Source organism: Copadichromis virginalis, linkage group LG7 (genome assembly GCF_057382275.1).
Source record: "Copadichromis virginalis isolate Kocher_CV1m ecotype Utaka linkage group LG7, C_Virginalis_male_GT1.1, whole genome shotgun sequence".
Taxonomy (NCBI): Eukaryota; Metazoa; Chordata; class Actinopteri; order Cichliformes; family Cichlidae; genus Copadichromis; species Copadichromis virginalis.
This window is the reverse complement of record NC_140624.1, coordinates 34843872-34866535: the sequence shown is the minus strand read 5'-3', so window position 1 is coordinate 34866535 and position 22664 is coordinate 34843872. Positions and strand designations below refer to the sequence as shown.

Here is a 22664-nt window from a genome sequence, read left to right as displayed (position 1 = left end):
GAAGTTAGCTCGCTAGTTTCGCTAGTTACCTAAGCATGATATAGCATGTTCTGACGGAGAGATTTCTGAAAAAAATCAAACGTACAGCTCTGCTATCACTTCCAACATAAATGAAGACAGGAAACTAAACAGCAGTGACGTTTGTAGGGTTACTGAAGTTGGGCTAGCTAGTATATAATGATGTGCTACGTGATCGCTAGCGACACAGCTATGTTAGCATAACATAAACAGTGAAGCTGGAGGACGAACACTAACACTTTTCCACTTATAAAAGTTAACGTGAAGGTTCTTCATGGTTAGAGACAAATGCAATCGCATGGCAGGATGCTGTAAACGGACCAAACTTCAGTCAGGAGAACAACTGAGATAATCCATCCACAATACGAGGTTAGTCATTAATATACTGCAACAACATGGGAATAGAGCAGCTGCCAGAGAATTCAACATTAATGAATCAATGGTACAGAAGTGGAGGAAGCAAGAAGAATGAGTTTAATAAAGTTTGATTTATCTGACTGCTTTGTTTCGCTTAATGTGCCTTATAATCCCGTGCATTTTATGGTCCGAAAAATGCGTACTGCACACTGCAGTTTAATGTTGCAAAGCACCTATTTTTAACTTCAGTGGATATTATACATGGTTATGCTCAGGATATGTCAGCCCATTTCTACTGGAAATGCCTTTTGGTTAAACTTTCAGCAAGGAATTTGCATTTGCACTGTTACATTTTTATAAAGCTTTAATGTACATAAAAACCAGCTTCTTGTTTAAGTGAAAATAAATGGAAGGTTGTCTTTTTGCGCTAGTAATGTTGTGGAGTTGTATTTTGTCTCGCATCAATTATATCGTCGGTTATATCGTTATCGCAAATTTTCAAATATATATCGTGATAAATATTTTTGGCCATATCGCCCTGCTCTACTCTGGATTGTGTTTGTTCTTTTTGGAGCTTTTTAAATGCCATAATCTGACAAATGATATAAACCACTGGGCAGATATTGTACTACACTGTGTATTCAGTTTGCACTTTGTGCTGTATATACATGTCTGTGGATCTAGACTCCAGAAGTCATTTCTTTTTGGAGAAAAGGGTGGACGACTAAGTTACGAGCTGCAACCTACCTGAAAATGGAAATGTGGCTGAATGTTGCATACTGTAATAAATACCGTTTTAATCCCTTACAAGCAAAGTATGGGCTCTACCTTAGACCAAAAATCAAATAAATATCATATATTTAGACTCTGTGCTCCTTAAATGACATTAGAAATACTCTGAATATTTAAAGAGAGAAAATTCGGTTAAATAGTGGAAGGGACCAAAAAGTATAAGCACAAAGCAGAGTGTGACAGCTGGCTGTGGTGGGGTTGTGAGGGGGGGGGCTCACGCCTACAGCAGAGGACCTTTTTGCACAAAATCTGCTTTTCTGGCCTAAGTGAGCCACAGCACGCGACAATGAGCTCATCATGATGATTACCTAAGCTCAAATGACTTCCTGCGCTTACACAGTCACACACGTGACTAACATAACAGCAGCCAGAACCCTGGTCACTGGATGATGGTTAAACAAGTTGAACAAATAAACGATTAAAGATGTGATAGCTGGGAAAAATCAAAAAGTGGAACTGAAGTATATCTTCATTTTTTAATAGTCACTGGATCATACAGTTTAGGATTCCTGGACTAAATTTTTCAATTGAGAAATAAATAAATAAATATTTTAACCTGGTATATTTATGTAAATGTATTTCTAATAAACTTAAGTTATTAATGATCAGAACATTGTTGAAAAGTAATCTAACTATGACCACATGTTAAACACTGAAATCTATTTTAAAAGGAACCCATTACGCCAATTTCTGTTTCATATTTTTTTTATTCTTGGACTCAAACCCTAAATTCAAGATGCCCCTTTGAGACCAACCTCTTTTTAAATAAACTTTCTTCTAATTGGCTGCCCCTCATCAACAAAACATTTGAACAGCTGGTAGGTGGGACTCACTCTCAGTGACATCATACAGAACCAGGGGAAAAAAATAAAAAATAAATTTGGCAACAGCCAATTTGCAAATCCCACATTGCTGCATTGGAGTAATGTAGATGTGGTCAAGACAACCTGCTAAAGTTAAAACCGATCATCAGAATGGGGATAATAGGTGATTTAACTGACTTTGAACGCAGCATGGTTGTTGGTGCCAAATGGTCTGGTTTGAGTATTTCAGAAACTGGTTATTTACTGGGATTTTCCTGCACAGTTAACTCTATGGTTTCCAGAGAATGGGCCCACAAAAGGGAAAACATCCAGTGAGCATCAATTCTCTGGGCAAAAATGCCTTACTGATTGCCAGAGGAGACTGGTCCGCCACTTGGTACCAGCTGAGCATTGTTTAAACACGATAGCCTGAGTATTATTGCTGAACCTGTCCATCTCTTTATAACCAGTGTACCCATCGTCTGTTGTTACTTTCAGCAGGATAACACCCCATGTAACAAAATCATCTCAGGACACAGATTCCCATGTCTTGACCACCTCTTTAAGGTAGACTATAGACAGTATAAAAGATGAACCTTAGTTTTACTTTTCAGATATAAGTAACTTGGATGTGCTTTACACCTGCAGTCTTTTCAATGGCCACACAAAGCCAACAACTTTGGTTTCAAGTAAGACTTTGTGTTATATGTTATATGAGTTCTGTGGAAAACCAGAACTCAGCTCCTTTACTTTGTTACCTTTCTAAACAATTTCTTGATGTCGTCAGTCTCAAGTAGCACTGAATAAAATATTTAGTTGTAAATTATGGTCATCTTCAAAATCGACAAGGACAGTTAAAGCAGTCTTTAAGAAGCCTTGAGTTGCAATTGCCATCGCTATCTTGGTGTCTGACGTGATAATCCTTGTTTCTGATTCTTAGAATGAAAACTTACAGACTGGACTTCATGTTGTATTCAGTAAGACTGGAAACTAAGAGCTGAGCCCCTAAACTAATCAGGAAACTGTTTTTTGAGGGCGCAGAGCAAAACAGCCAAGCTGTGTTTTCCCAGGTAGCCTTCTCTACAACCACAGGTCACCAGCAGATCGCCATCTGCTGGCTATTAAAAAGAGTGCAGATTAAATACACTTATGACTTGGTTGTAAAAGCTAAATCCATCTTCTATATACATACAATACATACAACACACACACACACACACACACACACACACACACACAGGTTTGAATTATACTCCCCCCTAGCTGCTAAAAGCTCCATGATCCATTACTCTAAGTTACTTAACCCCGAGTCAAGTATCATAAGCAGAAACATAAACATAACTGTTCTTGATGGTTTAAAACATAACAGCTCTGCTTGAATTTGGTCATTCAGAGTTCAGGGGAATGTCACTGACATCATTTTCCCTTCACTATCGGTTCACTTCAAAATATCAAAGCAATCAATTAAATGCATTTCCTGTGATCCACCGGGGTCAACAGCTCGGGCTTATGGAAAACATGTGCACGCTGTAAATGAGATGAGGTTGGGAGTGTCTTTAGGTGCAGATGGACTCACCCTATGCAAGGTCACGGTGTATTGCTCCCACACGGTCTCCTCCATGACCGGGTTCTGAGGAGAGAGAAGAAAAGATTACCACGGATGGGTTTATTTCACCGGACAGATTAATAATGTATTTTGTGATGTAACAACAAAGCTAGTTCATTAGCCCATGCTTCCTGTTGTTACACAACCACAAGAACAATGACAGCCCTCCACTGGGCTGTTTAGTGCAAGCTGTGAAAAGTAACTTCTGGCTTTTGTTGATTAGAAATGGATTTGGAACACTTAAGCATCAGTTTGCACTCTTTAAATAAGACAAAACAAAAAACTGTATGAAACAGGCTGTATGAGGAAGCCACCAGCAGGTCACACTAAGAAATACTAATTAAAAGACAGACTCAAACTGACAGAGTGAGGAAAAAACTGAAATAAAGTGAATTTGTTTAAAAGATGTTTCCTTTTTAAATAGATGCTGCCACTTTATTTATATCTGTTAGGAGACTAAAAACTCATTCAGTCCAAAGAAAATCGCAAAGTTGGTCAAAAACATGCCCTTATTTTCAACAACGACAAAGGCGATTTCAAAATATAAAAACACGAATGACACATCAATTTTTTTACACAACAAACATGGAGAGAGAAAAGGCAAACTACTTTATATCCGTTCACGTAAACTACCCGGAATTTTTTCACCCGTTAGTGCTACTTTTCTGCACTTCTGACATCCTCATTTCAAAATAAAACACGACCCAAACCATTAAAGAAACTCTCAGGTCATGCTGGCTGGCCAGACATCTGATCAAATTTAAGCTGCAATCAGAATAGCACTCACGAGCCCCTGCAGGATACGTATGGTCTTCACCGCGTGGGCCCATTTCCTGTGCAAGCTGAGGACCGTCTTCATCATTGGTGCTCAGTCTCTTTCCTTTCTGTGTCTCTCCCTGCTCACCGCCAGCGGTGCTCTGGCAGACTGATGTGCGCCACAGCCTCCTCCATGGCCACAGCTGCACAACCACCAGCAGCTCTCTCCCTGCATCTGCCCGCCCGCCCGCCTGCCTTTGACGTAAGAGGGATTCTGCTGGCCTACATTCAGCACAAATCCCACCGTCTGCAGAAAGTGTAAACACACAGGCACACCAGCTCCTGTGCAAGCACGCGGCGATCCCAACAACCTGAGAGTTCATCCACAAACGCGACAGCGGATCACTCGACGTATTCCGGCTTCGCCACGCGCTCGCACATCGAGATATATCGGGCACTTCCCAAAGTTTCAGAGCCAATTCTCACTTCACAGAGACAAACCCACAGTGAACGTTTGAGGAGTTCAAATCTGAGTTAGTACAATGGTTAGGATTTTACATCGGGGAAAGCGAAAAATCTCTGTGCTGCTGCCATTCCAGGCTCAGGCTTAGTGAAATGGGGGCATGACTCGAGCTGGCAGCACACCCATCATAACCCACTTTTTTGATCTTCTGGCCAGCACAGGAATACTTTAGGACCAGTGGCAGAAGCAGAGAGACCCCACAGTGGGGGGGAACAAACTCTTGGAGGGGTAGATTTTGTTTTTTTTTTTAGATCTGGAAATGACCTTTGAAATGCCCATCTGGAACTTTATCTTAAACAGTTTTTCGCAAACCAGGCTCGTGTGTGTAGAGAGCAATGGATTGGAAACATACTGAGCCCAGCCTCAATAAAAAGGGGGAACATTTATATTGGAGGGGGGGGATATCACTTGACATCCATTTGCACCACAAAGGGCCAAACAGACTGCCATGTGTGAAGAGGGGAGACATATGAATGACTTAGAAATATGAGCGTGCTTCAGGCAAAGCCAAACCAATTTAAGTCAGAGTGTCTTTTTGTACTATGCGATTTGAACGTTATGGGTCCTCGCAGGCAGGCCCACTGGATAAGTCACAGTCCCTAGTGCAAGCGATTACATAACAAAACACAAACACATTTCCACTAATGAGGAGGGGAAATGACATACTGGGTTATACACACAGGATGTGACTTGGAAAACAAATTTAGAGATACAGCTCATCACTTATCACAAAGAAAATACAAAATAAATGTGTAGCTGAAACACATACCATTTTTACTGTTACCGTAAGACAGTAACGTCTCTTGCAGAATTATTTAAGTACCCATCTATTCTTATATCAATCACGTTTGTCCAAAGAAAAATAACCTGGAACATGTTTAATAGATGGTAGACCTATATTATCATTTTCATTATAACTTCATTTGTTTGGGGTTTTTTTTTTTGGACTAATCTGAATGTTAAATGTAAATTAAGGTACAAAGTGATGCATTTTAATTATAATATTGAATTACATTGCTTTGCCTTCCCTACAGGCCAAAACTAACTAAATAAATACAATTATATAAAGTAGGAACATGACATGAAACATGCTACAAGAAAATGTTCAGTTAAGTTAAAGACTTTTCTGCCTATCAACCAAAGTTTTATTTAGGTTTTACAGCTTTGTTTAGAGTATAATCACATCATTTGAGCAACATGCTTCTCTTGTCCCAATTACTTCCCATCTTTCCTTGAAATCAAAGGAACATTATCAGGAAATGACAAAATGACCCAGCCACTTCCTGTGTTTATGTGCTGCTGATAAGAAAAGGCAGTGCAAGTCTACCCCCTCCTGGCCGTATACCTGCATTACATCGTGTGCCAGAAAAACAACTCCTGCATAAGTATATTTAATTTAGTGTAGAAAAACAACAACTACATTGAGTTTGAAGGCTTTAGTTTGTAATGCAGGGGGACCACAACACTGCCGTTTCCCGAGAAAGTGGATTTTCAAATAACCACAAGATAAATAAGTCCAAAAACGTTAAATCCGCTGTAAAATGTACCAATCGGTCGACTAAACAAAAACTGCGGATTGGATCAGAAGTCAAAACTAATCTTAAGACAACAGATGTGTTTAAAGTTAAAAGTTAGCTAACTAAACCGTTCGTGTAGCTGGTAGCAGTCGCAGTAGCAGCAGGTGCAACAGGCTTCAGCAGGGATTCATGGAAACTCCCGACTTTTCCTCAAGGATATTCACACACATACACAGAGAGAGACACACGCAAACACACACACAGCACATCCATATGGCTAAAGTTATCTAATAATGCTACATTACACTACATTTGTATTCGTCAGTACTGACTGTAGGCGTACAAAAGGACTTACTGTTAAATACTGAGTAGCGTATCTGCTCAGAGAGAGCAGCCCCCCTCCGTTTACTGGCATCACGCACTTTGAACTGTCCGAGAGTGGTACCGAGGATTCAAACCAAACTACGACTAGTTAGGCGTTTCCGGTGGCACATCTGCCACAAGTTGTGAAGAATTAAAAAAAAAATTAGAAGCTTGAAAAAGTAAAAGTCCCGAATGTTTCACTCTAAGTGAACCACTTCACTCACAAAACACACAGACTTCGTGAATCCAGAGTAAAAAATTAGCGCCGACAGCTCCTAGCTTGGTTCAGATTGTACCAAGTAGGACCCCCCGGGAGGGGTGGGGTTAGGTCAAAACTAATTTAGATAAATAAAGACCAACTCGAACAACAGTTTAGAAACTTAACTTTAATGAAACTAATACTGATATTCCAATAATATGTGTAATTACAAACCGCTGATAACACAGCAGATAGAGAAATAAAGGTGGCTTACGACCACCCTTAGATCGTTGAGATGGACGCGTCCAAAATTCCCATTGATTTTTAGGCAGCCTGCTGTGAGGCTTCCAGCCAGACAGCACAACAACAGCCTTAATTAAACTAAGTGAGGAATATTATAGACATTAACCAAACTGTCGACGCGTCCATTTTAGGATAACTGAAATATTTTATTCCAACTGCTTTCAATGCAAAAAAAACAACAACAACAACAACGTTTATTCAGGGTGTGTAAATAATAATAACTCTTGTGAGTAAATCCAACACCCCTCCCCCAAACGACACATATATTTAAGCTCCTAAATATCTACTAACAGGTTTGACAGGAAAAAGTATAGTTTGTTCATTTAGGCAGAATGCAGTCATTTGTTGAGTATTACCTTACATTGGTGTTTGCTGTCTGTTAATATCAAATTTCCCCTAACTTAATATCTACATCTCTACATCTAAATGTGTATTTGCGACATTACAGATTGACTTTACATTACATTCAACCTCTACAACTTCAAAAATGTTTCCCAGAACTTTTCAAACATCTTTTTTAACTTAAAAAAAAAACTTTATTCTTTAACGGGACATTTGACATATTTTGTCTTGCCTAGTCTGTTCAACTGAACAAACATTTATATTGAGGTTTTCTAGTCAAATGGACCACTTAAAGGGCTTTTTAATACAAGCTGACATGCCCAAATTCATACAGTAGTACTCTAGAGCACACTCACTCATATACAGACGGATGTGTTGGGAGTTACTTGGGTTTCAGTAGCTTGCCCAAGGATCCTTCAATATGTGGACCGGAAGACCTGAGGACTGAGCTACTGACCTTCCTGTTAGTGGTCTTCTGATTCCTTCTATTGTTGTAATAGGAAAGGATCTTCCACTACAGTTGTGATCTGTCCTTGCATCTGAAATATAACTTCTTTTTTTTTTTTAGGTCATGGAATAAAGAGATCAGACTATTTTCCTCTCTCAAATGATGCACGCAGCAAGAAATAGTTGGCTTTGGATGCGCTTCCACCGGTGGAAATTGGCATTGTTTGATTCCACTCATCTACTAACAGGCAAATATATTTTTAACCAATGAGAGCAGCGTCTTCCTGGGTGACAATCAAGAGGCTCATATCTTGGAATGGCCTACACGCCTACCAGATCTCAATCTAATCAAACCACCTTTTCTTAAATAAATATGACAGACATCGCCATGATCAAAAACACAAAATGACGGTGCTCTGCTTCAACAGTGAAGTTACAGAGTCTAGGAGAATCAAATCCAAGGGGCACTGAAGCCATTTTGGTGGCACTTGGATGGCTCAACACCTTAAAATGACTCTTAATGTTGGTTTTCCTTTATTTGTCACCCATATAATACTATGTGAAAAACTCAAAGCTCCTATTATGAGAAGCTTATACAAAAGGTCAAGATGACCACATGCAGATGTCCCACAATGACCCCTTGTTTTTCCCCCCCCTTTCATCTCTGTGTGCACAATTTACTGTGTGTACGAAGCCGCCCTCATCTGGTATTTTATCACAGAAGAATCAGATAAGAACACGCCAGCTGACTCTGAAAATGTCCAAAATCCTTTATACAACCTGATCCATCCCTTTAATATCCACCATTTTTACAAATTTCTGCTTCTGAAGAACACAGCACTTTATCCACACTTTTTTTAGGGCAGTGAATTAAATAATGACAATACAATTTCAGAGAAATTAAGGTCAACCCAAATAAATCAACACATTCCACTCCAACTAAGAGATGCCAAACTGATCTTAAAATAGGCCATCCAAATGCAAAACAGCTTCACTGCCCTGAATAATTTGTGGGAGTAAGTCATTAAAACAATGAAGCTTCTGGGACGTGACATGTCTCCCTGGTTAATCATCATTCTGGATTCAGGAGGGGTCACAACAGTGTAGTTATATTCAAATAAGGAAACGGGGAGGAAGCAGCCTGGGAAAGACTGAGTCACTGAACTTTATCTTCAAGTCGTCAATGTGTCAGAGCAGAAGCAGTCTCAGTCACAGCTTACAAATCATTTTTGCACAAATAGAGGAAAAAAAAGGACATGCCTGCATTTTTCAGATCACTGATGGGATTACGCAAGAGTTTCGTAAGACTGAAAAATCATTAAATTTTCAACAGCAGAGTTTCACACAATCACCCGAGTGACGTTAACCACAAAACCCATCTAACCTTGCTTGACAAAAACAAACAGCCAAGAAAAAGGACACTCAGTGCGCTCCATGTGTGCACAGACAAGCCCTGAAAGCATTACACTCAACACAAGGAAATCATTAAAATGCAAGGATTTGACACATTTTCTTAGCTTAGATAAGCTCCAGCTAACAAGCAAAATCACTTCTACAAATACCATGAATTTAATTAAAACATTACTAAGAAAAAAAAAAAATTGTAGTTACCTGAATTACATCATTTCCACTGAACCAATTCAAGTAAAAATCATACTTTCATGTGTCTCATCTCAGCTTGGCTTGTTTTTGGTAGCTGGCGTTTTCCCTCTACCTCCTCAAAGTTTGCTGGACTCTCACTGATAGCAATGTCACACAGAACTGAAGAAACATCCACGTGATCACACTACAAACACAGGAACAACAGAGGATATCCACGAATTCACTTATGCTCCTTATCCAGGTCGTGATCACAGAGGCAGCAGCCTGAGCAGAGCTGCAAAGACCTCCCTCTGACATGCCATCACCTCTAGCTCTTCCAGCGATCTGTCAAGGCGTTAACAAGCCACCTGAGAGACACAGGCTCAATTTCATACCTCCTCACTCTGTGATGAGTCACCCTTGTGGCTCCTGGAGGGTCTCTTAATTAAGGTCCAGAGGTGAACACCCAAAGGCAACAGGCTGCATCTACACAACAAACATGTGGCCTTCATAGTATGCCACGGGACGAGGGCTGCTTGATTGCCTTCCATTGCTCTGCACTGGATCTACATGACTTTGGCCTAGCACCATAGACAAGCATACCAGGTAAACACATCGTTTTCAGGGATCTCCTAACAAACTGTTAGAGGGAAATACAGCAGGAAGCTGTGGGAGGTCCTCTGATGCTGAAAAAAAAAAAAACAACCTCTAACATCATCTTGATGCATTTTATGTCACTATCAAGTAAAAGATCATGTCCACCGCTAATTGAAAAATGCTGTAGTACATTTCAGAAATGATAAAGAGTCTTGGAAAACTTGACCTCTGACCTTGACCTTAAAGGTTGAGGTCACTGAGATTCATACATGTTCGGGATTTTTAAGCAGATGCAACTATGGTATGAATTTGAAAATCACTTTCTTCTCGAGTTATTGCAGTCACAAACCTGCGTCCATGTTGCCCGACTGACAATACAAAAAAAAGGGAAGAATAATGCATTACAATGTGCTTTTCAATAACATTTACAGTCAAATCTTTCCTAGTCATACACAAACACATGGATTTCCACCATTCACAAGTGCGTGCAGCCCAACACAAGCACTGCACCTTCACAGAGCAAGGTTAGTAAGCATCAGTGCAGACTCAAACCTCAGCTGGCTATTCTCAGAGCTGAGAAACAGCAGCAGCTCCAATCTGAACCCCTCCCTACAAAACAAACTCCTCACTCGGTTTCCGCCTGTTGTGTTCGCCTCCTTCTCGCACAGGGCACCACACAGCCTTCACAAGAAAACAAGAGGTGGTGACTGTGGTCATTGTAGAAAGCTCTGCAAACAAATGACTGAATCTTTGTTTTCCCCAAAGCTTTTAATACCACAAAAATGAACACGAACACAGCAGTATCAGCTTTACTTTGATGCTTTTGTGGGGAATTTAACATGGTTGGAAAATAACTAGCGTCTGATTTATTATCTTTAAAATCTCCATAAAATTAAAGACAATGATTGTACTGTGATTTCTTTTATGCTAACATGCAAAATGAGCTTTCAGTGCAAAAGCTCCTTTTTCCACACACACACAAACACACACACACACACACACACACACACACACACCACCTGGGAAACAAACCATCAAACAACACCGCACATATGCAAATGGCTTAGTCATCAGTGCTGTTGTTCGCTCTTTCCTGTCACTAACATTGAGTAGGTGCAGAGAGAACTGAGGCTGAGATCTCACTGACGGCACAACGGCTAATTGAAAAGCCACTAGATTCACTGCTAGATGTTTAAAGTACAGTAAACTACAGTGTGGTGATTTCAGTTGTGAATGGGAGGGATGTCTGAAGCCTGGGAGGACCTCTATATCAAATTTTAACTTCAACAACAAGTTTGTCTTGCAGCGGTTGATATTAAATTATTTCACTCAAACAAAAATCAGAAAAATGTTAATGATCGAAAGGGTTATACTTACTAAATTCTGGGGGGTTCATGTTGATGAACTTCTAAATTTTAAGAGGCATATTGATGAGTTAATGAAAAAATTACCTATGTTGATATTAGCGAACTACTTACACCGATCGTTATTAGAGCCTCACTTAAGTTACTGTTATATGGTGCAATACTTATCCTTCCCATATCAAATAACACACACACTTCAAATAAAAGACTTCAAATATTATGGTCCAATCTAGATGCTCCTTCTGATCCCCTTTTTCTTGGTTACAAACCTCTAAATTTAAAAGAATATAACATATTTCACAATGACTGTGCTATGTATAGAGTAGTATTTACATTTAACAAAAGACTTTGTGAGCTTATCCAATATTTCATCCTTCTCACACATATAATACGAGAAAACAAAAACACCAAGATTTGAAGGGAAAGATTTTAAACTCTGGTTGGCTTTCTACCTGAGATTCACACTTATTTTTATGTGAAACTAGCTAGAGGTATTGGTGTGTTAGTGTATTAATGGATGGTTAGTGTAACAGTGTTAGTTATATGTTAGGATCTTTAAGGTTACCTTAGGATACTTTAGTGACTAGGTTAGTTACAGTACATTGGTAATTCTATACGCATTTGCTGTATATTATCTGATGTTTTGGCCCCTATTTATAAGTTGAGGTTAGCTTTTAGGAAGCACCATTTCACAAATAACCATCTCATATAGACTATCATGTTGGAATGTATATTTTGATTGATTTGTGAATAAACCAAACTGAAACTAAAGCAAAATAAAGCTCAGAACTGTGTACTCAGTTCAGTAAGAGACTGGACACTGGGTAGAGTTTAGGCTCAAACAGTCGAGTATCTGAACCAGTCCTAGCAAAGTCATTTAAAAATGTTAGTTTTAATGTTGTACGCCATGATTGTCACACGTGATGGCCGACTGACGGTCCTCGCCTTTTTTTCTTGGCTTAGCTCACTGAAGACTCAATCTATTGCATTCGATACCAAAAAAGTACCAGGTACAAGGCACAATCCACAAGGTAGTGTTAGTGAAGAAAGGAAAACAAAAAAATATCACATAACTCGAGGCCAAATCAGATACAGTGTGGACGTTTATGTAAAAGACGTACCATCATAATAGCCGAGAAACTGCGTGAAGACAGGCGGCGAAGATACAAGTACTGGGCTTCTCTGGACCAGCAGAACTTTCTGCTGCACTTGAGGAGGTCAGTGCTGGTCTGGTCAGAGCCAGGCTGATCCCTGAGCACATAAGAGAAACACAATATTACATCATAACCAGCAGTGTTACCATAATGAAAAGGGATTATTTAAAACTTTCACTGTATAGCACTTTGTCTAAAGGGCAGCAAGAGGAGTAGATTTATTTCTTTAGAGGATGCTTTGACCTTAAAACATAGCAATTTGTTGAATAGTCTGAAATATTTAAATGGGCATGACTCAGAAAATCATGTTGTCCAAGTGAGGTGTCAAGAGATGCTTTGCACCAGGCGGAGAGATCTATTTTTATACAGCATAAAAAGAATAAGGCTCTCTAAACATTCCTGAGTTATGTAATTGCTTTACACATTTCCTAGACATGTTCATTTATAGTATTTTACACAGTTTGCAGGAAACATTAAATAAGAGACTTTAAAACAAATTATGGAGGAAAAACTCTTCTTGGGCTTGACTCGTAGTTTTGCATGACTTTAGTTGAAAATAATCTATATTTTTCTGACATTTGGACGTAATCCACCTTCTCCCTCATTCTCCTTCTCCTGTTAAGCCATCCTTCTTTTGATTGGCTGCCCCTCGTTTGAAGAACAGGTGGGTGGGGCTTTATGCAGATCCTAATATGGCAAGATTAAAAATTATCTTAAAAAATGTTTAAGGGCAATCAAAAGCAAATCAAAATGATATAGAGTATATAGTATGATGGATACTTTAATAGAATTAGCCACATGTTTCTCATTGGTGCATGACACAGTTAAACCAGACTCACCAGAAGACCAGACTGACACAGATAACAGACTATTATCAAACTCATCTCAAGTCTCATTTTAAGCATCTCTGCCATTGATCACAAGCAGCATGTCCAAACATATGGTCAACACCCATCCCCAGCTTCATGGCATTGTGTCAAACACACTGAGATGATCTGAGTGGATAAAGTCAGATATCACGTACAGAGAGGGAAGAAACCAGATTTCCTCTGCGTGACCAAACCTTAACTGTTACACTTTCAAAGAAACCCAAAAAAACCACACTCTGTGAATGCAAAAGGAGGGGCTCAGTATTTCCAGGAAGACCTGAAGCGTGCCTGGGGATAAAAACACTGGTGGTGTCTCCACTGACTTCTTACCGAAGTCCGCTCTGCGCAGACTTCATTACTCTATGAGCGACTACATTAACCCTTGTGTGGTGTTCGTATTTTTGTCACTCAGCCAGTGTTCATGGGTCTGGTGGACCCGCTAGAGTTTTGGCTTTCCAAATTAACACTATCAAACAATTTTATGTTAAATTACTCAACAGATGTTTACTTCATCCCAATTACAAGACATATGAACAGCAAACATGGTTAATTTTTTCCCTTTACCTTTATTAGATCACATTTATGAATTAATGTGCTTCTCGTTTTTCTTTTATATAAAATGTTATAAATAAATCAGTTATAATCAAGTGGAGTGAGTGGAAAGACACAACACATTTACACGTGAAAAAATAATTAATTGTTTAATTTTTCTTTTGAAAAAAACTGAACACGGGTCTCACAGACCCGAACACCATACAAGGGTTAAAAGGGCATTTAGATATTTTAGTACCTCATTTCCTACAAGCTCATGGATATTTATCCTGGCATTTATAATTATGTTACTACTAAAAGCAGGATACTCAGAGGGTAATGTAAAACAGAAAGCCAAACCATTTTAATCCCTAGTATGAGCCACGCTCCAAAAACATATCCTATTTGCTATATCCATTCAAAACAACTCCTCCATTCTTCATGAATGATTTCATTTGGGGAAAAGAATCAAAGTCACCTCTTCAATTTGTTTTGTTTTTTCTTTTCAAATTACAGCTCAATCAACAGTTTGCATTTACTTGCATTCTGTAATGATCCAAATTTATAATGCATTTTCATGTTGCTTCCACATGCTCCAAAAACTGATAAAAAAGGAAGCATTTGTTCTGTTGATCGCCCGCCCTCTTCTGTTTTTTGTTTTCCTTTTGGTTTGTCTTCTGTGTGGGACTTTGTGACTCGTTCCTGTAAATGATTACTGCTTGCCGGCTTGCTTCCAAGTAATTGCTGCATATTAATATTAAAGATTTCAACCAGTAAAACCTAACATGGCTTTTATTGCGTAGCACACAAAGGAAACACAAAGGAAACAAAGCAAACTTCAGCAGCACTTGTGACAAACAAATTAAAAGTATTGTCATGATGTTTTTGACAGTGCATCTGAACTTACAGACCAATATCAAAGTTTTTAAATTTCAATCAGATCTGGATCCTTCCCAAAAGTTCATTATATCCAAGTTGGACCAAGCCCTACCTATGAAAAAAAATATTGAAATGGCAAATCTGTCCATAATATTGTAGTAATCCTGCTAACAGACAGACAAACAGAGAGATAAACTGAACCAATCACATAATCTGCTGGGTGGAGGTAATTATGGCTGAAACATAAATTGCTCAATAACCTTGGGATCAAGAATATTTCAAGTATACCTCCCTCAGTTGCAGCTACAAAACTGATACTTGAGGGTGAGGTAGTTCACAGAAGTAACATTGTTTAGGGCCTGCTTTTATTAAAGCTTGTAAGTATTTGTATTTCTCTACTTTTCCACAGATTTGTCATTAATGTGACAAGCATTAGTTTGATTATTTAATCCTGTTGTTATAGTTAGATTATCTTGGATGTGTCGAGTGTAAGTAGTGAACAAGTTTGTGCGCACAGAAGAACTACATAATTATGAATGAATGGAAAAAAAAAAAAAAAGTTTTATTTATATATATATATATATATATATATATATATATATATATATATATATATATATATATATATATATATATATATATATATATATATATATATATGACAAACTAATGAGGTAATAAAGCAAGTTAGTCGCTCAGCATGACAAACTGAAATGTATCAATACAAATGCAGGAGAAAAAGCTACAAAGACAGAGGATGAGGAGGTTTCTACTTTGAAACTTTAATCAACTTTAAACTGTTTGGAGACAGTGGTGACAATTTGGCTGTCACGATACAAACGATAAGAAATTCTTTGAAGTGTAAAAGGAAAGAGGCTGAAAATGCTGCTACAATAGTTGTAGCCTGGGCGGGGTTCCACATTAGGGTTGGGCGATAATGTGCAATTGTTACTCCTGACTCCCTTTGTTATGGGTCGCTGCTCGAGTCGAGGTGTGTGAGTTTAACTTGGAAGAATAGTGTATTGCAATAATTACTGAGGCTGGTAAATAAAGCAAATACTAAACTGAAGCAATTTGTTGATTGGTACATAAGTAATTATTGAAAAATTAAAAAAAGACTACATAACAATGATTTTAAACAAAGTTTTAAAAAGAAAACATTTCCTGCCAAATGCAGGACACAACACAAACACGGGTCTTTCTTTAAAAGAAAATTACTTTCCACATTACATCACTGTGTCTCTCTGTAGTGAGAAGAATGTGTCATGCATTGTGTTTACAATCCACCTGTCCGATTCCTCCCCCTTCCTCGTGGCAGCTAGTGGCCCAGATGGTCACAATGTTGATATATTTGCCTCACAGATTTCTGCCTTTAAGGATTATGGTGAGTAACTGAAACACAGTTTCTGTGCTGTGTGAATGAAATAAAATACCTTCCCCTTCCTTCTTGCTTGGGAAACTACTAACAATAGAATTATCTGCATGACCACCAAACTGTTTTTTCTTCAGAAATCTTTTGATTCCCCCACTGAACTGCAACAGCAGGATATAAAAATCCATCTTCTAGAAGGAAACATCCAATACAAGTACCGGTACGGTACAGTAATCAAACTCACCCTGGGGGTCTCCACAGTTTCCTGCCTGGTGGCAGCAGCTCCCGTTTGTTTAAGGGTACAATCCCCATCGCTGCCTGCATGATCGTGATGAACTTCTTAAACTTCATCTTCTAACTCTCCTTTATGAACATCCCATGGACCTCATCACTAACTGCTGCTACACTCCCTGATCCCAACCTGAAGTGATGAGTGTCTACTCATCTCCTTTGGCATCATCAAACTTGTCTGTTCTTGCGCCTCAGTGCATCACTTTCTCCAGGAGACTGAGCCACAGATTGAGCGTCCAGTGCTGCGCGGTTCCCGCGGCGTGACCACTAAGGGTCCTGTCCTCAACCGCTGACTCCCACAGATGTCCTTTTGGCTTTTCCAAGCGAACGAGGATGAAAGGAAAACAAACAGCCACGTTCCTGCCAGGAGGTGGGCTGGCCGAGAGGGGATAACAACACGTCACTCTTACATAATTCTCGAGCTTCTCTGGACATTACACTAATGAAAATGCAGCTTCTGCCACCACCGCCGCCGCCGTGACTGCTGCTGCAGCCGCTGGGATAATTGTGGTACTAAGCCTTGACAGATCATGCATGCTCCCCGCCCCCTTCTCCTATAATCCCCCCATCCAGGCTTAGTTTTCTCACCATTTACACCCAGACAGATCCATCTACTTTGAAAAAAAAAAGAAAAAAACAAATCACATGATGACACACCCCTCAATACCAGAGCTAACCTCTAATGGACGAAGATTATTAATGACAAAGCAATGACCAGACAACTTTAAGCTGCAGTCAGTCTGCAGTTCAAGATTTGCACAAGAACAGATGTGATGCCACAGCACGTTTTCACACCCATGTTTCACTGGAGAAGCCAAATGTATCTGGCTTCTGTGTGTGTGTGTGTGTGTGTGTGTGTCTTTCAAGCCCAAATTCACACCTTCATCTGACCCAGTTGATTTTTCTTTTGTGATTGGCTGGCTGCACAACAAGTTTCCACAAACCAAAGTGACAGACTTTCACAAGGCGAAAGGTGCAAGACAGGACCTGAGAGTCAGATAATGCCTTGACTTGCAGTCTGCAACTCACTTCTCAAAAATGTGATTTCATCCTCAGTATTCTGAATTTGTGGATTAATAATTGTTTAACAATGGTTTTGCAACCATTCAGTCCCATTAGTAAACTTCAATAATCCATCCCCAACTCTTCCCTGCATGCATCCCTCTCCTCCCTCCCACTTTGATATAAACCCTCGGCACGCACGCAGATTAAATGTATCTTGCCATCCCCGAGTCACCAGATGACAGCAGGCTGCCATGTCCTGAGAGGTTTGAAATAAATAAATAAATCTTTGTGACCTCTTGATGAGCTGCCAGCCAATGCAAACTCTTGACAGAATTTATATTCAAGCTGCTTGTATGTCTGGATTACGGCTCTGGATGGTCCTGCCATGAGAGCTGCTGCAGATTTCACTGAGCAGGAAAAATCCCTCAGCACTCCAAGAGGGGGGAGCAAAAAATGCCAGGAGCGCAGCAGGGGAGACACAGAAATAGCAAGACTATTTTTAAAAACACTGGATAACGGCAACATGCGGGGAGAGGAGGGGAAAAAAATGAGGAGAGGGGTTTCTTTTGAGTTCACCCTGTATGTCTGTTTTTGTCTGATGAGCCACAGATTAAGAGCAGTGGCTGGACCGAGGGCAAAATTTACAGAGCAGAGTGACAGTCGTTTTTATCATAATCCAACACTTTACAGTAATCTCACGGGGAACACTGATCCAATCCACACTGAAGAATGTGTGTGCGTACTTATGACTAACACATGTGCAAACGTGAAAAAACTAAACAAGCAATCACACCTGTGAACACCTGGCACATGGACAATGATGACTGGTTAGAAAGCGAGTTATGTAGCAAACTATTTTTTGGCCAGATACCTACCAGCACAATGGTGCTGAAAATACTGCAGGTAACAGTTTGTGAAATAAAGCCTGTGAAATCAAAGTTTAACAGTTTAAATAAACAAATGATGGATGATTTGAGGAGCTCCGTGCTAACTGTAACCTGATAATAAAAGGTGGAAGTGCCAAAAAGTCCAGTTCCTCTAGCAGCTGTTTAAAGCAAGTCAACCCCCCATGTTAAAATGTCCAACTTTACAGCCAGGTAAGACAGTTTTTTTGTGTGTGTGTGTGTGTTTGTTTGTTTTTTAAATAACTCATCTGCCTGGATAACAGCCAACTGCTGTCTGCCAAGCATCACCTCCACCAAATTGAGCGTCTACACCGCGTTTGTGCTGTTGGTGCCTTTTGGAGCATAATGAAGTTGCAAAAATGAGCAGATATGAATTTTGTGTGAGTGACAACCGTTTAATTTGTGGATAATAACCAAGCCTGCTAGCCTTTGGTTGATCACTTAAAGTGACACCCACACACTCTCGGTCCTTCGGGCTCCAACAAAACAAAATGGCAGCAGCCAAAACACTAATACTGTCACTTTAAAATATGAAGTCCAGAAACCACTAAGTATTTATATACAGCCTGTAAGCTTTGAATTGAAACATATGGGAATTTGGTCAGTTAGGGTTTGGCATTTGTATAGAAAACGTGGAAAACTCTAATCGGATGTATTCATTGTGACCTTGATGAAGCTGTCCATTTCCTGGTTCATATACGTTCCTGTTCTCAGCTATGACCTGGAGCAGGGGATAATAACTGCTCCAGGGGCTAGGGTTAGGGGGTTAGGGTTAGGGTTCAGAGGAGTGCTGTTCCTCCTCCACATGGAAAGAAGCCAGCTGAGGTGGTTCAGACATCTCACCAGGATGCCTCTGAATGCATTCTGGGAAAGATATTTCAAGCACGTCTAATTTGGAGGAGCCCTGAAGGCAGACCTAGGGCGGGCTGGAGAGATTATCTCTCAGCTGGCTTTGGAATTCCTCAGTAACCCTCAAGGAAGACTAAGGGGGTAGTGTTAGGGAAAGAAATGCCTGATCATGCTTAGACTGATGCCCACACAACTCAGACCAGGATGAGAACATGGATGGATGTTCAAGTTAAAATAATCCCTTGGAACTGTATCCATATCCACAAAGGAAATATATACTGAAATTTATTTCAAAATGTATTTTTTCCAGCAGTAAAATTCAAACCAAGTTCTTTATCTGTCAAATATTATCAATCTATAACGCATCTGAATTAACCTGAGAATGCACACTGCACCACACACGCAGCTCACGCCCTTTAGTTTTTAAAAAGTGGGAGAGTAATTCATGGTTCCAGCTAATTCCTCTGTAACTGCATGTTTTTTTTACTACTTTTTAATGAGAATGAGTTCTGTTTTTTCCCCCTCATCTTCCCACAGGGTGAACAAATGCGGCTGGAGCTGCTTGGTCTTCTTAATGCTTTTACATAAGCAGTTTGTTTCTCTGCCCCTTGTCACTTCCTCACATGCTCGAGTAGTGCTGGGGTGCTGCATTACTAAGGCCTGGGCCATTATGCAATGTCCGTATGCAATGCATGTGAGTGCCAGATGGAGGGACACATGCCACTCACAAATCTGGGATGAGAGTGTGCAGACAGAAAGGGAAAGGGGAAAAAAAAAAAATCAGTATGCACATCCCCTCCACAGGTATAATCTGGATCAGCTGCAAGCATGTAGTGACATGAAGATGAATTAAAGAGTCAAAAAGCAACACGAGAGCGAAAAAAGACAACATTTTTCAGTTTATCTATAAAAAGCTGGGTCTCCCTGCTAGATGTGTTTCCGTTCAATAGCAGTGAGACATGAGCACCGTGATCCAAGAAACTAAATGACACTGTAGACGTCCCATGTAGATTTCAACTCTTTTGGGGATGTACCAGCTGTGAAATTAAACTGGTCCAGGTCTTTTATTTTTACAAAGTCTTTTGGGTTTTCAGACATTTAGCTTGAACAAAATTAATGTGACACAACAGACAGGTTGAAATGTGAGTAAGCACAGTACTGTAAACCACAGATCTACAGATATTAGAGAGAACACCACCCAAAGTAAGGCTTATGCCACAGCTGTCCTAAATTAACAGTATTGGTAATTACCAAAAATATTGTTTATGTTTCAGTAATGGTTAATCCACCGATAAGCGCACACTCTTTAACTGAAATTATATTTTTAACAGCATAATACAAATATTGTAATTTGCAAATTTTCAGACTTACCATTTTACAAAAAAAACCCCTGAAAAATAAAAATAAAACACAGGATCGTTTTTTGATTAAGATGCCAAATTACAGTTATTTACTTGCAATCCTGAACAAGTAATTTTAGTGGTTGAACGTTATACTTGAACACACGTATCAGGAGGTATGTGTACAATTCCAGGTAAACACCACCACATGGAAAATTTGTATTCACTATCATTTAATGGCTACTTCCTTTTAGATACTGAATTGTAAGCAAAATAAAAGAACTATGTCTGAAAACATTATACAACATAAGGGCCACAAACATGTAAATGCAAAGATTTCTAGATGATAAAAGTGCAACTATGCCATTTGTTTTATGGGTGCACATGCTGTATCACCATTTACACACAGTGTTTAATGTTTTTTTTGTTTTTTTTAATTCTCCCTATTCCCGATCTTTATGTTTTATTCTAAAATAATTTATCCATAGAGCTTAAACTGTTAGTTTAAGGTAAGAAGCAGCCTTCAGAACTACAAAATGAAACCAATGTGGAAGTGCCAAAAACAGCTGTTTTTCTAGCGGCCACTTGTTAAAATTTAACAGTTTTACAGGGTAAACGGCATGTTTACATCCTGAACCTCTATGAATAGTTAGCACTTTCATAACAGCTGTGTGGTGATTATTATTAATATTATTATTTCAGTTTTAACGTATACGGTGTGGCTCCTGTTATTTGCACGTGTCCCAAACAGGCAGTTTTAGGCAAGCGATGCATTATAAGCCTCAGGCTGGTGGTACATTTTGGAACATTTCTGAAGGAATTACCACAATAAAATCACGGCTAACTATAACTTTTAACAAATTAAGTCCTTTGGAGTAGCATGTGTACATCTCCGTGTTTCACTTGCACAGTTTATAGAGACGGCCTGTTAACAAAGCTAGGACTCCAAACTCATCCAAATATGATCATGGTTCCACATAGCAGTGGCTAAAAACAGTAACACCGAAACCTCACATTCCTAGTCTAATGGCACTGGGTGATACGACTCTAGGTATATCAATATTTTATCGACAGTCTATGATTCAACCCCATGTTTAAAATGGTTTATAGCTTCCACCCTTCGTTCTTTGAACCTCAACAGTTATCAGAAATGCATGTCAGTAAATAAAAACTTATCCGAGAGGTTTTTTTCCTCTTGCTTTTTTATTATAAGTATATCATTTGAGATGATACTGCTTTATATGTATGTAATGAAATGATGCTTTTGAATGTTTGTTAACTGTTAAGATATAAACTAATAATAAAAATAAGAATCATTAAACACGAGGAAACACTCACAGTGCGAGCCCCTGTTCAATTTCACAATTTTATTTAGATTGCGCCACATCACAACAACAGTTGCCTAAAGGGGCTTGAGGCGTGCCTCTAGTGCGCTGAAACTAGTAGTAAGCGCATGAATACACACGCAGAGGAGACAGCTACACGCAGGCCCGAATACAGTGTAGGTCATACCTGACGTTTTGACAAGAAGAAACTATCAAATAAATTAAAATATGACACCTTGCTGCCTTCAAGAACCAAGCTAAAAAATGTTATTAGTTGCTTAAGCTGTCGGAGCCCCACCTTAAATTTACACAGGCACCAGATAAAGATGGGGTAAAATGGCAGTGCGCGCCACAAACACAGTGAAAGCAAATCGATACTCACTGCGGACAATGCCGGACCTACTTACCAGGTGAAACTTCGTGTGTCCTGTCCTTATGTGACCGCAGGCAGCAGAGTAATCCCAAAAGCTGAACTGGACAAAGGAAGGGTGAGGAAGGAGAGGATTTTGACGGAACAAAGTTTTGGCGAGCCTCGAAAAATCCTTCTTCCTGGTTCTCTCAGGTATGTGGGCGTAG

The 22664-nt window shown here is 39.5% G+C and overlaps 1 protein-coding gene across 4 annotated transcripts in view; it reads right to left on the bottom strand.

Annotated features, from left to right (window-relative positions):
* tjp2a (tight junction protein 2a (zona occludens 2)) overlaps nt 1-22664 on the bottom strand; it is a 44481-nt gene extending 21817 nt beyond the window's left edge. The window contains exons 1-3 of one of the 4 annotated variants that reach the window (XM_085463175.1): nt 16618-17037; nt 12690-12819; nt 3547-3600 (exon numbers count right to left, since the gene is read on the bottom strand). In XM_085463175.1, coding sequence (XP_085319301.1) covers nt 3547-3600; nt 12690-12819; nt 16618-16724 — 291 coding nt within the window. In that variant the 5' untranslated portion in view covers nt 16725-17037. Of the gene's footprint in view, nt 1-3546; nt 3601-6727; nt 7020-9637; nt 9744-12689; nt 12820-16617; nt 17038-22495 lie in introns of those variants that run through there. The other 3 variants (XM_085463178.1, XM_085463177.1, XM_085463176.1) reach the window with 3 other exon arrangements.